At 39.4% G+C, this 13,804-nt stretch overlaps 1 protein-coding gene across 1 annotated transcript in view; it reads left to right on the top strand.

Moving 5' to 3' along the window:
• Nucleotides 1-13,804, top strand: part of PTPRN2 (protein tyrosine phosphatase receptor type N2) — a 666,056-nt gene that overhangs the window by 529,839 nt on the left and 122,413 nt on the right. The window contains exon 13 of the mRNA XM_063301899.1: nucleotides 4,534-4,749. Coding sequence (XP_063157969.1) covers nucleotides 4,534-4,749 — 216 coding nt within the window. The remainder of the gene's footprint in view (nucleotides 1-4,533; nucleotides 4,750-13,804) is intronic.

The raw sequence follows: 13,804 nt of genomic DNA, 5'->3' as shown, positions 1-13,804 counted from the left end.
CAACAATGAAGAACCAATTCGTAAAGCAATTTGAAACCCCATTCAGATCCACAGTCCGGTTTGGAGAGGGGGACTTCCTTATGCAAATAACAAAACAAACTTAAATCCATAACAAACCTGAAAATATGTCTGTGCGTGTGTATTTTAAACAGTGCTAAAGATGAAGAAATATGTTCTTCACATTACCTGCTTAATAACTTACTGTCAGAATGAAGGTATTCTTAATTAGAATCTCTAAGCCTAAAGCTTTTCTCATAGAGGTGATGTTATTCTCCAAGCCAAAATGCATCCCGCTTACTTTTATACAGGTGAACTCAGATCCGGTCCAGCTTGGAAAGAACAGTTGTAAATTTAAGGATACATACCATTTCCTTATATGTTGGTGTACAGGTGTGGAGAATCTGCATTCCCACCTGCCATATCTTGTGAAATACAGCTGTTGGTCCCATTTTATAGATGGGAAATTGAAGCTGGAAGAGAGACCATTATGGGGTGAAATTTAAAACTGTAGATCAGTTTTTCTTTCTGAGGCTACGGTATTTATTTGAATATCTGCACTGATGACATAGTACTTCAAGTGAACCTTTCTATCTACATGCACATATACATACATACCAAGAGAGATCCCTACTAAACACTTTACTTATTACCTGTGACGTAGGCTAGCCTCTTCTGAGTGTATCAATCACCAGTCCAACTCTAAGCGTATTTAGCCACAATCCTAAATACACATGACTGGGAGTAGAAAAACAATTTCCTGGGATTTCTTTTTCTTTTTGCTTCTGTGTAAACATGGGTAGGGCCTTTTATCCGACTCTGTGCAACCATGCTTACTCCTGAGTAATACCGCTTAGGTACTGACTGTTCGACTTGCAGGCGCAGCCTATCTTATCCATAGCTACAAAGGCTTGAGGCACTCGGTGGGCTTCCCTTAACTGTTGTGTGCTCGGGATTGAAATCTTAAAAGGTCAGTAGCAAGGAAAACTAATTACAGGGTAATCTTACACCCCGCTGCTGAGGAGCCTGTCTCAGAGCCAGCGGACTATGCATCGGTCTTCCCTACCATGTGCGGCCTTAGGATTCGAGTCTTAGAGACCCTCACCGGAGGATCAGATGCAAACGTAAAGCTTCCCTTAGCAACCGCCATTGGTGTGTTCGCGCGCGCAGAGAAAAAGAAAGGGTAGTCTTGAGACAAAATAGGAGGGGCGCGTGTAGGTCCTCCCCACCTAAGATATCAACTGTTGAGCAGCACTCAAGGGGGGCGGGCTCGGTAGAGCAACAGAGATGGCTTCTCTCCATAGCTGGGATTTACTTATCGAATTGCGCTGCGAACGGTGCTGATGTGGGGTAAATCCCCCGTGCTCAGTAAATATAGCGTAGACCCGGGCCGTGCATCGATTTCTGGAGAAGGGTTGGGAGTCTTCCCCTCCGCTTTGCTGAAGATGCAGCTGCTGAGGAAGCGCTGGGATGCTTTCGAAGCAGCTGGTCCAGCCGCTCCGGAAAGTGAAGGACCCTTTGCCCCGCGTGGCCCAGCCTGAGGGGTGGGGGGAGTGAATCTGGCCAAGTTTTGGACGCTCCTATTTAGATGCAAATGGCGACCTCTTCCGCTCTAGGAGGCTGGAGACCATTCATCGAAATGCTAACGCTAAAGCCAAGGCCAGGTCTTGAGCCCCGGGGGGCTTGCTTCTCTCCAGAGAGCAAACGCTGCAGAGGAAGGAAACCGGCCTGCGGTAGCAGACCCTGCTTTCCAAGGAAAGCAAGCGCCGGGCGAGCAGGAGGGCTTTGAGAAGTTGAAGAAAAGGCCCTTTCCCGCGACGGACATCAGGTGGCCCCTGGAAGCGGGCAGCCAGAGCGAAGGGGGAAAGAGCGCACCTTTCTCGGATGCCCGCCCCGGCCGAGGAGTGCGGCCTCGGAAGCCTCCTTGGCTTCAGCTGGGTGAGAAGAGTTGTCCGCGCCCCGTAGCGGGATGGCAGCTCCGCGCGGGCGGCGAGTGGCCCGTTCAAGTAGCGTCCGCTCGGCCCAAGCTGGGCGCTTCTAGGACCGTGACTGCCCCTCGACTGCTGGGCTGCGCTGCGCTACTTCCTTGCTGCTCAAGGGAAAGGAAGCCAGCCGTACACCTGGAACCGGCTGTAGAGCCGGCCGGTGTTTCGTCGGCTGTTCGGAGAACGCGATTCAGTGGTTGTAATACGCACTTCTCTGCACACAAGGCGGCTGTTTAGGCCCTACTTTCGGCTCTGCAGCGCTTGTCTGCGACTAGGTCGCTTTGGGGATTGGGGCAACGAGCACGGAACTCGACGGCCTGAGCCAAGGAGCTCCATGGGATCTTGAGACAGATCGTTTTCTGCCTTCATCGGAAACAGAGCCCGTCTCGGCCGAGAGGGACGTTTCCTAATTAAGTTGCGTCCAGGCTGCGCGTTCGAAGTAAGCCTGCCTCAGACGCGTAGTCCCTGGAAGTGGCCGATGGAACTTAACTTCTTCCCCTGCCTAACGGAGCGGAGCTATCCACACCCCCGCCGCCCCCCAGCACACGCGCAGTGAAGACGCTTCCCTTGAGCCGCTCCCTTCACGGAAATCACCAGCGACAGGGAGTTCGGCGTCGGGACGTAAGCGGGCGCAAAGCCTTCGCGCCTGTTCTCAGGAGGCGCCTCCGCTCTTGCGGTCCTGAGGTCTCTCTCCCCCTCCGCGTCCGCGCCGGGTGAAGGGGACGAGGCAGGTGGAGATTTGGAAAGAGACTCCTCCCGCTGGCGGGGGGGCGGCGGAGGAGGAGGGAGCGCACGGACGTCCTCCCCGGGTCCCCCAGCGCTGTGGAGCGGCGGCAGGAGCTGCGTTAGCTTCAGCTTCAGCCTGACAGCGAAAGTGGTGCGAGCAGCTGGCCCCGTCCAGTGCCTCTTCCTAGCCGGCGAACGAGGCGGCGGAAGAGTCTGTCGGACCTGCCGTTCCCTTCCTTTGCTTTCAGCCGGGGTCACGCGCGAGGCCGGAGAGCTACTGCTACGCAAGAAGGCTAATTAATGGCAAGCCAGCTCAGGCGCGGCGCTAATTGCTTCGGTGCCTTCCCTAAGATAGAGGCAGGAGAAAAAAGAAGGAAATAAAAGGGAGAAAGAGAAAGCAAGCAAGGAAAAAAAACCCGCGCGGGGCTTAACACAAGTGCCGCTTGTGGACGTGGCTCTCCGGGAGGAAATTAAACGGAGTCTCACTGAATGCAGAGCAGAAAATTACTGAAGATAGGCGTGATAATGAATAGGCCGGGCCTGGCGTGAGGGGGGAAAGATCCGTGTGGTTACTCCAGAAATGAGGCGGTGAAGAGGACTTGGCTAATTGTTCGCATCTTGTAGCGGCCGGAGCTGAGGCAGGGGCGGGCTTTTCCATTCATTTCTCTGGTAATTGTGAAGCGCTAGCCAAATGAGCGCGCCTGCAATCTTGCGTGTCTGGCTTTTCATAGCCAGGTTGCGATTTTAATTGTTGCTAATATAGCTTATAATGAAGCTAATGAGGGGAAATTATTGGACAACTTTTGTGCGAGTGGAGACGAAATGCATCGCCAGGATTTCTTTCTTCTCTTCTTCGTTTTTGGGTTGCTACCCTCGCGCATACACACACATCGCTCGTGCTTTAAAATGCAACGCTGAAGAAGTTTGGAAATGTTTCCATTTCCCTCTCCTCCTTTTCCTTAGAAAAGACAAAGACTAAACTTACATTTGTTTCTGTGGCCAATAAGGAGGAAAAGAAAGAGATGGAGTTTGCCTTTCCCACGTGAAAAATCTCCTCCATAAGTAAAATTAACAAAACAGTAATTTTTGGGAAACCAGTTGAACAGATACTTCGGATGATGTGTCAAACGGAAGAAATCCACTTCCCACCTGTATAAAAAGTGTCATGAGGAAAGCTGACTACAGAATACATTAAACTTGCTGGAATATTTCCTTCCTATAACCAAATCTATACAATCCAACATACAGTTGAATTAATTTTTTAAAATGTCATGAACTATGTGGTGAGGTATGTGTTGCTGTTATCTTTTTAACTTAAAAGCCAGAAGAGGTTATGCTTTTTGGCAGTTGATTTGACTTTATGTTTACATTCCTTTTAGTTCATTTTATTTTGCTTTTGTATTGTTTAAGGCTACAGACATCTAGAATTTAGTCTCACTGAACTTCATGATTCTTAAGTTAGAGTGCCTCCATTTAGTCTGTGTTTCAAAAAATATAAGTAGAAAACAAATCTTATTCATTAGAATATCTATTTTAGTAAATATGTGTGGAAATGCATGGAAGAATCTTATAAAAATCAATTTCAAAGAATTGGGATCAGTGTCAACAGAAGCAGTTGTAAACATTGCAATTTTATCTGTTTAATAAAAAAAATAGCTATATTCAATTAGGCATTGTCTCCCCATTAGGTTTTGAAAAACGGTGTGTGTGTGTGTGATTGAAATTTGAGGATGTGGTGTTCTGTTATTACTGAAAATTTTCAAGTGGTCAATGAGTAAATAAACTCTAAAGCATTTCACTCCCCCCCCCTTTTTTTTTTTTATAGAAAAACAAACTGGAATTTTTGTCCCGCCATGCTCAGGAAGAGGAAGACACCACCAAATTTATTATACTGACACTCCTCTCCGTTGCTTGCATTTTGGGGGTCCTTATGACTTCTGGAGCCATCTACTGCCTCCGCCATGGCTCTCATCACAAACTAAAGGAGAAGTTGACAAGCCTAGGCTCTGATACCAGCTCTGATGCTACTGCCACTTATCAGGTAAAAATGACTTTCTCCACTCCATCAGTTCTTTATTTTTGTTGGATACTTAAATCGTTATTTATTATCCCCCACTCAAGGGAGTGCTGCTTTTATTTATTTATAGCTGAGGTAGAATTTTTTCTTTAAACAATACCTTATTTGGAGTCCTTCCATTAATATCCCCCGATAGACTGTAACAGCTTTTTATTGCTGGTTATTAATCTTGGCTATTTTTGTAGCTTGTTGTAAATGTGCCTTTAATTAGAAACATTAAAAGACGTAGTTGCCAATTGCAATGCCTCTGAAAAAAATAAGATTAATATCTAGAATTTGTCATTGCATAGTAGATATTAAAAACAATATTTACAATTTATGAGGCATGGATCATGCAATTATTTGAAGGTATCTCTCTCTCTCTCTCTCTCCTTTGTTTGAATCATTGAATTCTTGGAGGTCTGATATGAAAATAACCTTTGACCTGCACAGTTGTCACTTTCTCCATGATTCAGATAAATTGGAATATAATGTTGATACATTTGTAGAAGCTAGAAAAGTTTTAAAAAGGCCTGTTTTATTCTGGGAACAGTGGCACTTAATAGGTTGCAAGCATGAAAATAGATGAATCTTCTGCAGTAAATTATAAACAAATTAGGATAAAACTTGGATGTTTCAGAAACATCGATAAAGGCCTGGCAACCTATTTCTGGTAGACAGTCCATATCTTTCATTGTCTCTACAGTATAGAACTTATATATTATTTACCTATTATAATTGAACAAATCGTACAATTACTCAGTTATGGCTATGAAACTTCTCTGATGTATAAATGGTAGAGCACATCCTTAAACAGGGAATTGTATATTTAGATAATAAAATATTTTTAAAAACTGTGTTATACTTCCATTATATTTATTTATTTTTTACGTTGTGTCATCTGAAAATGTACATGCTTTCATATCCTAGTATATAGAAGCATAAATTTAGAAAATCTTTAAATATCTCCTTTTCTCCCTCTAATTTCTCTTTCTCTCCTCAGTTCATCCTTTACACTTGTACTATGTTTTCCTTTTTGGGTGAGGGAAACATTGCTTAGTTATCCAATGACATTGTCAGTAATAGTAATCCATTCGAATAGGTGCCAATTATTACTGTTTCAGAGGAAAAGCCCTTAACATTAACTCTAAGTATAAGGAGAAAATTTTAAATAAAGTGGTAATGTTTAGAGAAAACCTTATCAAGGGGAGAAGAGAAGGCGAGGGAGAGAATTTCTGGTGAAATGCAGCTATATTCACCAGAGAATTTCTGGTGAAACTATATATAATGAACAATTAAAATAGTTCAATTTTTTTGGTTAAAACTCTTAAACTGTTTTTAAGTAATGTATTTAAATCAATATCAGATTTCTTTGTTTTCTAGTAATGCTGATAAAATTAATAATTTGAAAGTAATTATACTTATTTGTGATAAACAACAGAATAAATAACAGAATAACCTCCCAGTGACAGTTCTGATTAATAATATCTGTAATTAAAATCTTTCTCTTCCAGCAGGAAAATTGTTTGAGTTTCTGGGAATGACCTTTTTGCTATTTCTCTTGGGCACACTGGTTAAGTTGATATTGATTTTATAATGAGGTTTGGATTGTTAATAGGAGTCTGTACTCCAGATGCTAAATGAAATTTAAGCTTTGATTCTGGTATTTTCATTTACTATCTTTTTTAAATTACTAAATCAAGATACAATTCCGTATACTTTCATTTTTTAAAAAATAGCATTTTAACACTGTTGTACTAATTGTGTCAACTCAAAGGTAAGTCCCATTAGATTCAACAGGGTTTAATTAGAGATAAATGAGTATAGAAGTGCAGCCTAGATCTAATAAATGTTAATTATGATCTGGAGTTTTCCCCAATATCACCAAAGTGGTCCCGTACCCATTAATTGTTAGAACCATTGTGATAAGGGAATTGGTTGACAGTTGGAATTTAAAAATATATTTGGTAGAGGGCTTGATTCTCTTCTTTGTGAAATCAACCTAGCACCTGTCTTTAAATTCAGTTGCAACCAAACCATATATAAGGTTATAACCAAACAGTGTTACAAAAATTTAATGTCTATTTTGTCTTCACCACATGGTAAATTAATAACTGCTCTGTTCTTTTGCTCCCAGGTATAGTAAGTGCCAAAGTTCCATATTGTGGATTCTAGTGAACAATAATACATTCTTATACATTAATGTGATTGTTTTGCTCACTTTCACAAAGAATCTTTGAAAATATTGAGAGAATAGAAATCTCCCCTTCCCTCACCTCATCAAAACAAGTACAGAACAACTTCATGTGTTCAAATAGCCACAGGGAGATCATTCAAAAGATTTTCATAATTGGAAGTTTGGATTAATGGGTGTGCTGTTTAGTGTGGCAGAGTTGACCTGGGGCTACAAGAGTGACTTAACAGTGTTACAAAGAACATAGGAAAGCTGGGGCTTGCATAATGGGGTTTCTATCATATAAAGAAAGTACTGGCATGGGTACTCATTTTCTAATTTTGCCTGGGGGTATTGAAGAGAGAAAAGCTTGTTAGCCTTGGAATAGCAGGAAAATGCCATAGAAGCAACCCTTTAAAAAAAAAAACCTCAATTTTTTTACTAGCCAATTTTTACTGGCTGATCCTAACTTTATCAAGAATAAGCTCTATTGAACTAGTAGGCATTTACCTCTGAAAAATGATGCTTAGGACTGTTCTGCATACAATATTTAAGACACTTTCTTTTTTGATCTCTCCCAGTAATTTACTGATTTAACTGCAGTTCAACTAAATATTTAATACATTTTTTTTCCATATGATGAGAATCAAGTAGAAAATAAGCTGGATGTGTTTAACTGGCAAGAATAGTTGTAGTGATTCTCATTCAGATGCCTTTCCAAATACTACGCTGTTCAATTAAAGAAACCAGAGCTTATTTTCATTTTTTAAAATAGAGTCTTCACTAACTATCTTTGGTGTTTATAATCCAACCATGGGACTTTAGTTAGAGATGATCCCTTGGCGGCAATAGTTGGAAGATACAATCCTGCTTGAATTATTGTACTACCTGCAAGAGGAAAGAGAGGATGAACTACCGCAAAGCATTTTACCAGTATGAGAATATTTGCATGACACCTTATCCAAGTTTTTATTTTAGGGTGAAACCCCAGTCCTGTTGAAAACAGTGGTGAAACATCAGCTGACTTTAATGTGTATATTAGCTCATGAAAACTCTTTGTAATAACCATGCAGCTCCCATTGACCATAGTTGTGTTGAAACATAAGTCTGTGTTGCACCACTCAGTAGCTATTTTCTTTCCAGCAGAAATATTTATACGTGTATGCTATGCTTTGGCAACAGGATCCAAAGCATTTAGGATGTTGTTAATAAACTAAACCAAATCTCTCAGCCGTGGAAGAACTTTTCAGCTTTACACACATTAACAAATGAAGTAGCAGAATGACCCAATCCTTTTGAACATTTGCGATTGTATTTAGGGAATGAAGGGTTGACAGATACAGTCAGTTTATGAATTTTGTTTGTCTTGCTTGTTTTTATTTCTGAACAGTGCTCATAATGGATGCATCTTAGTTCTTTTAGAAAAGATAAAATACACAACTTGATTTCTCAAGTATTCCTTTCTATAATCCATATGAAATACAATGGTGTGTTAATTACCATATGTGCAGTTTATGTGTGGATAAACTGCATCTACTTTTGCGTCCATTTAATACATTCGTATACTTGCTTAGCTGCAAAAATAGCTATAGATTTAAACCAGCATCAGAATCATGGCATTCAAAGAGATTCTTACTGCTTCCTCTGTTTTGCTTTGTTTGTTTGTTTCTTTACTGTGATTGTTGCTGCTGCTGTTGCGGCTTCCTTTCAGCTGCTATAAATAGACCCAGTCTAATATCCTGTGAACTCTATTTTCCTCTTTGGTTTTTTTGGGGGGAGGTGATGAAACCACTAAAGTGTCTTTGGGGATACTTGATATTTTACAGAATTTAACCTCCATAACATAACATGTGATGTGTGCCACTGTGGGGGTAAAGCATCCAAGCATGGAGTGCAAGGGTAGCAATGTGTAAACATTACCAATAAGTGCATATTTTCATTGTCACTGGTGCCATTAGTGAGCAATTTATTAATGGAATTGTGCATTGATGACTGCTGCTCTTTAGGGGTGCTCTACTGTTCCAAGAGGTGTTTATATGATTCTAACTGCACTATTTCTTTTTGACTTCTGCCTGGCAGAATGCTATGTTGGGCAAGATGATGGCAAATTGATTTATTTCCATTATACTTATAAATTAGAAACATTCATTAGTGAACACAATCTCTTTGGCATTAGAAATTATCACTAAAATATTGGTCCACTGAGGAATTAATCTTTTTACTAAATAACATTATGGTGAACTCACACAATATTCTCCTTGTTATCTTTATGCTGATACACAGTAGTTACTTTAGGACTTACCTTTACCCATTTGAACTTAGCAAAGAGCAAGAGGACTTGACTCAAATGAGTCTTTGCTTATTTAACAAAATCATAAGACTTCCCTGATAAAAAAATAACTTGTCCAAAAATAACTTTTAAGTACTTTGGATTGTTTTCAGTCAAAATCAAAATGCTGATAATTTTAATAGCCAGTCCCTGTTTCAGTGTATTAATCTGTCCTGATAGTTGTCATATTGTTTATGAAAATAATATTCAGGATGATTCAACCAAGAAAAATGTAGGTCCCAAGGTTTGTGTTTGTTCTTTTGTTCAGTCTTGTATGATCAACTTTATGTATCATAATTCTTATGTTAAATAATTCCATATTCTTGCAGGCACCTTATAGATATATTTTAAAAGAGTAAAGTTTGTGTGTATTTTTTAATATATACTTTATATATTACACACACACATTGGCTTGCTCTAAAATAGAACAGAAACTTCATGGACAAGTGGAATCTAATAAGCTGTGTAAATTTAGGAAGAAAATAGAATCATTTTGCAATTGCATCAAATCACCAGACAAGTTCAAATAGCATCTGACAAGCTGGTATATTCAAAATGCTTTACACTTTAACGTATCACTTGGACAATTGCTCTGTCTTGAGAGACCAGTCGAATACTTCACCATTATGAATGCCCTTGCAGATCTGTGGAGATACATTGAGTGGAAGAAGAGGAGGAAAGCTGAGCATTGACAGAAGGTGGTGGGATTAGGGGGATTGCCCCTTGGTTTTTTTATTACTGAAGTGGTGCATTGAATTAATTTTATTCTGTCATTAAAATGAAAATATCTCTCCTGCCATTCCAAATGGCAGAATGGAACTAGTCAGCTTATTATATTTATTTTGAAATCCTACTGGGTTAAGAACAACAACTTTGTATCTTAACCCCCCCCCCCCTGTAAATCTGGGGTTTCCATAAATGCATGAGTGTATGATTAATGTGCTATTATAGGTTATAGTCACTAGATCTTGTGATATAGATATAAATGATGAATTATTAAGTGTGGAGTTTTAACTAGATAAAAATTAAAGTAATTGCTTGAATCAAAAAGAAGCATTTATATTAGATGGTTGGGCATACTTATTTTTTTAAGTCAATTAAACAGTGAGTGCCTGAACTAGATGTTTAACTCAAATCTGGTGGTGTGAACATGTGAAGTGGATCAGACCAAAGTAGCTAAAATACTAAAATTAATGTAACACAGTGGATTGTATTCTGTTCATTTGTACTGTATTGAAAAATGTCATATTCTTGATGCAGAAAAATGTTTTAATTCTTTGTGCTTCCTTTTTCATGATATTTATCAAAAGCTTCTGCCATGGTGAGTCACATCTCATCATTTGAGATTTGAAATTCTAACATGTAAGACAAGCAGGGAAAGTTCTATCCGTAATAGAATTTTTTTGTCATTCTCATGAAATTCATTTTTCCAAAGCATTTATAGTATTAAATACTCCTAATTTAAAATATTAGTAACAGAAAGAGAAGTGCAATTATGTCTTCACTGGTTCCCGTGTCAGGGATTTCTTCATGCAGTTCCAACTAACAAATCTGTGCTCACAAAGAAGTGTAAACGGGTAGGTTGGAAAATGACGGAAAACTGAAATCTACAAATAGAAAATGAGAAAGAAGCAGCAAAGTAGATTGAGTCAGATATCTGGGAGGCTTTCTTTTTATAGTAATTAACCTCAAACCATCCATCTTGCTTGCTTTATATATTTATTTATTAAATCAGTGAACATTTGACATGTCTATTGAGTACCATACTGTTTTACGGTGCTAATAAATATGTTGTGAAAGCATATCAGTGTCATAAGGAAAATGAACAGGAGTAGAAACTGAAAGAAAGACTGTTAAATTATTCATGGCTTTCCAAGATTTTGCTCTTAAAAACACCCCTGGACTTTGTCAGAATGTTTATATTCATGAAATAAACTTTTCTTACTTAGAAATTTGTATTTGGCCTACTTTTTGATGACAGGAGGGGAAAGCAGCTGGTGCTAGACATTTTGGCACTCTTCTTTTTCATTCCTCCAGGCAAGCCAGAGTAGCCAATGTAGTCCTGGTTCTAAATTATTTTGCCAGAACCACTGGGATTTTGTTCTGCAATAGCTGTTAGTCTGATTCTATCCTTGACATTATGTTTGCATTTTAGATGACATATCTGGGCTTGAGTTCATTTCACCAGAGATTCCTGTAAGTTTCTAGCCCAGTCTTTCTGATACAAACGGCCAATTGCCTAGCTAACTGCACGAATGTTTCAGGATCTGTATTACCAAATGATGGGAATTTTGCACAGACCAAAACAGTTGGGTCTGTATGTACTGTATGTAACACCTATTGCAAGTGACTCAAAGATTTGGATCACTGCTCTGTAGTCTGAACTTGGATATTGCTGCAGTGAATACATCAGACATGTATACCGAATGCTGTATATTCTCACCTTCCCAAAAGTTTTCTTTCTCTGGCACCCCGTGCCTTTTGCTTCTCTTCTCATTTGCCAGTACATCCATCCTACATAACATGAGAAACTTGAATTGCATGTCTCCATGGCAAAATAAATAAATAAATCTTGCTTTCACAAGATTCTATGGAAAGTGAAGGTTTGAAGCTGTATGAAGTGTAGGCTCCTTTACTTATTAATTACATAGCAATAATAGTTTACCTTATGGTTTTTTTCAAGTATGTTACAAAATGTGATGGTGTTAAACCCTTTATTTCCCCTCACCAATTGCTTGTGGGTCCCATCGCTAAGATATACACTGACCCATCACGCAGGAATGATCATCTGGGCTTTCTACATTTAGCAGCCTGAGCTCTTAAGTAGCTCTACCTTCTGGACACACATCTATCAGTAAGGGCTTGAAGCCTAAGAATATTTCTTCCAGATTTTGGTCCTGAAACACCATAGGAATTCCTTCAGGAAAAGTAAACACCCTCTATTTGTTTGGATATCTTTACCAAATCTAGCTCAAGGATATTCATAACAATATCCCTTGTTTGATCACATGATCCAGTCATCCATTCCCCTGCCTCTCAGAATGGTCATGCCACAACATTCAAGGCACATCCTTTTATGTTTTTAAGTAAGCTGCATGCATGAGATTTAATAAATAGACTAGGTTTAGCTTTTTAGTGTTTTTTACCTAAGGCTTAATAAATGGTTATAAAATTGAGCATCTAAAGCAGGGGTCCTCAAACTCTTCAGGTCATTGACCCCTTCATGAAGTTTAAATTGTTTGTCAACCCCCAAACATTTATTATATGAAAATAATAAATACTTCTTTAATAGTACTGCAAATAATAACATAATGGATAGTTCCATCGACCCTTGGGGGTTGATATTGACCACTTTGGGGAACCCTGATCTAATGCAAACTTGTCCTAATCTTAAGAGAACGTGTCCTGATCTAAGGGAAGAAAAAGGAAAATGGAGAGTGGAAGTAGAGCATTATCTTTAAAGATATTTCTAAGGTGGAACATCTTCCTTTCTGCATGCTGATGCTCTCATCATTTGTTGGACTTTATCAATCTCTCAGATGAAGGGTAAGATGGAGGAGGGGTGCTGAGGAAAGCAGGAACTGAGGCCAGATGTTGTCTGCATCTTTCCCATTTCAGGAGTCTGCCCCTTTGTAATTTAGGGGTCCAGTTTTTCATTTCAAATTAATTCCTTTCATTGGTTCTCTATCCCTATTCGCCATATTTGAAGTGATATTTTATATTACTCCTTCAAAGCTCTATCCTGTCTGTGCAAGTCATCTTTTTCTATCAGGTCAGGCATATGTCTGCTTGTATCTGCTTGTGGTTAGATACCTATTTTAGTGTTTTTTGCTTCTTTTGACAACTCAGTGTCTAAAATCAGCTTTCTCTGTAAAATCTAAAAAAGGCGGGAAGAAAGGTAAGTAAAGTAGATGAGGGACCTGAGGCATTACTGCAAATCTTTATCAAAGCAAAGCAAAGATCAGTATTTCTAATGTGTCTTCTTTCATTGTGTGTGTGTGTGTGTGTGTGTGTATCTAAGTGGGTCATGCAACAAGTGTACAGGGAGGCATTGCCTTTACATATTTCTTCATTTGAAGAAAACTCAACCAAAGTCTGTGTGTTGTGCGTGTGTGTATACACACACTATATTAGAATTGAGGTATCTGCCATTTCCCTGAAATTTGAATAAATGCTTCTTCGTTGCTTCTACAATACATAGAAAAGGTTAAGCGACTCTCCAGTTTGCTATATTTCTAGTGGCTGCACTTCTGCATTCTGACTAGATCATAGACAGGAAAGTGAACTGGAAAGAACATAGAGTACTTGGGTATCTTGGCTCAAGTGGTCGAAACAAGTTTCTACTAAATATGGTTATAGCTCTGTGACGCAGGACTGCGTGATGTGTCTGACATAGTTGATGGAGGAAAGGTGTGAAAGAAAGCTTTCGTATCTAGCTTTTAAAATTCTAGAGAAAATCATAAATCCTGCCTGTGTGTGAAATGTTTTAATTGGAGCTCAGTTCATTATATCGAGAATATTAAGAGAGGGGGTGAACA

Source organism: Candoia aspera, chromosome 4 (genome assembly GCF_035149785.1).
Source record: "Candoia aspera isolate rCanAsp1 chromosome 4, rCanAsp1.hap2, whole genome shotgun sequence".
Lineage (NCBI taxonomy): Eukaryota > Metazoa > Chordata > Lepidosauria > Squamata > Boidae > Candoia > Candoia aspera.
Note: the sequence above shows the minus strand (reverse complement) of the source record. Positions and strands in the feature narration are given on the sequence as shown.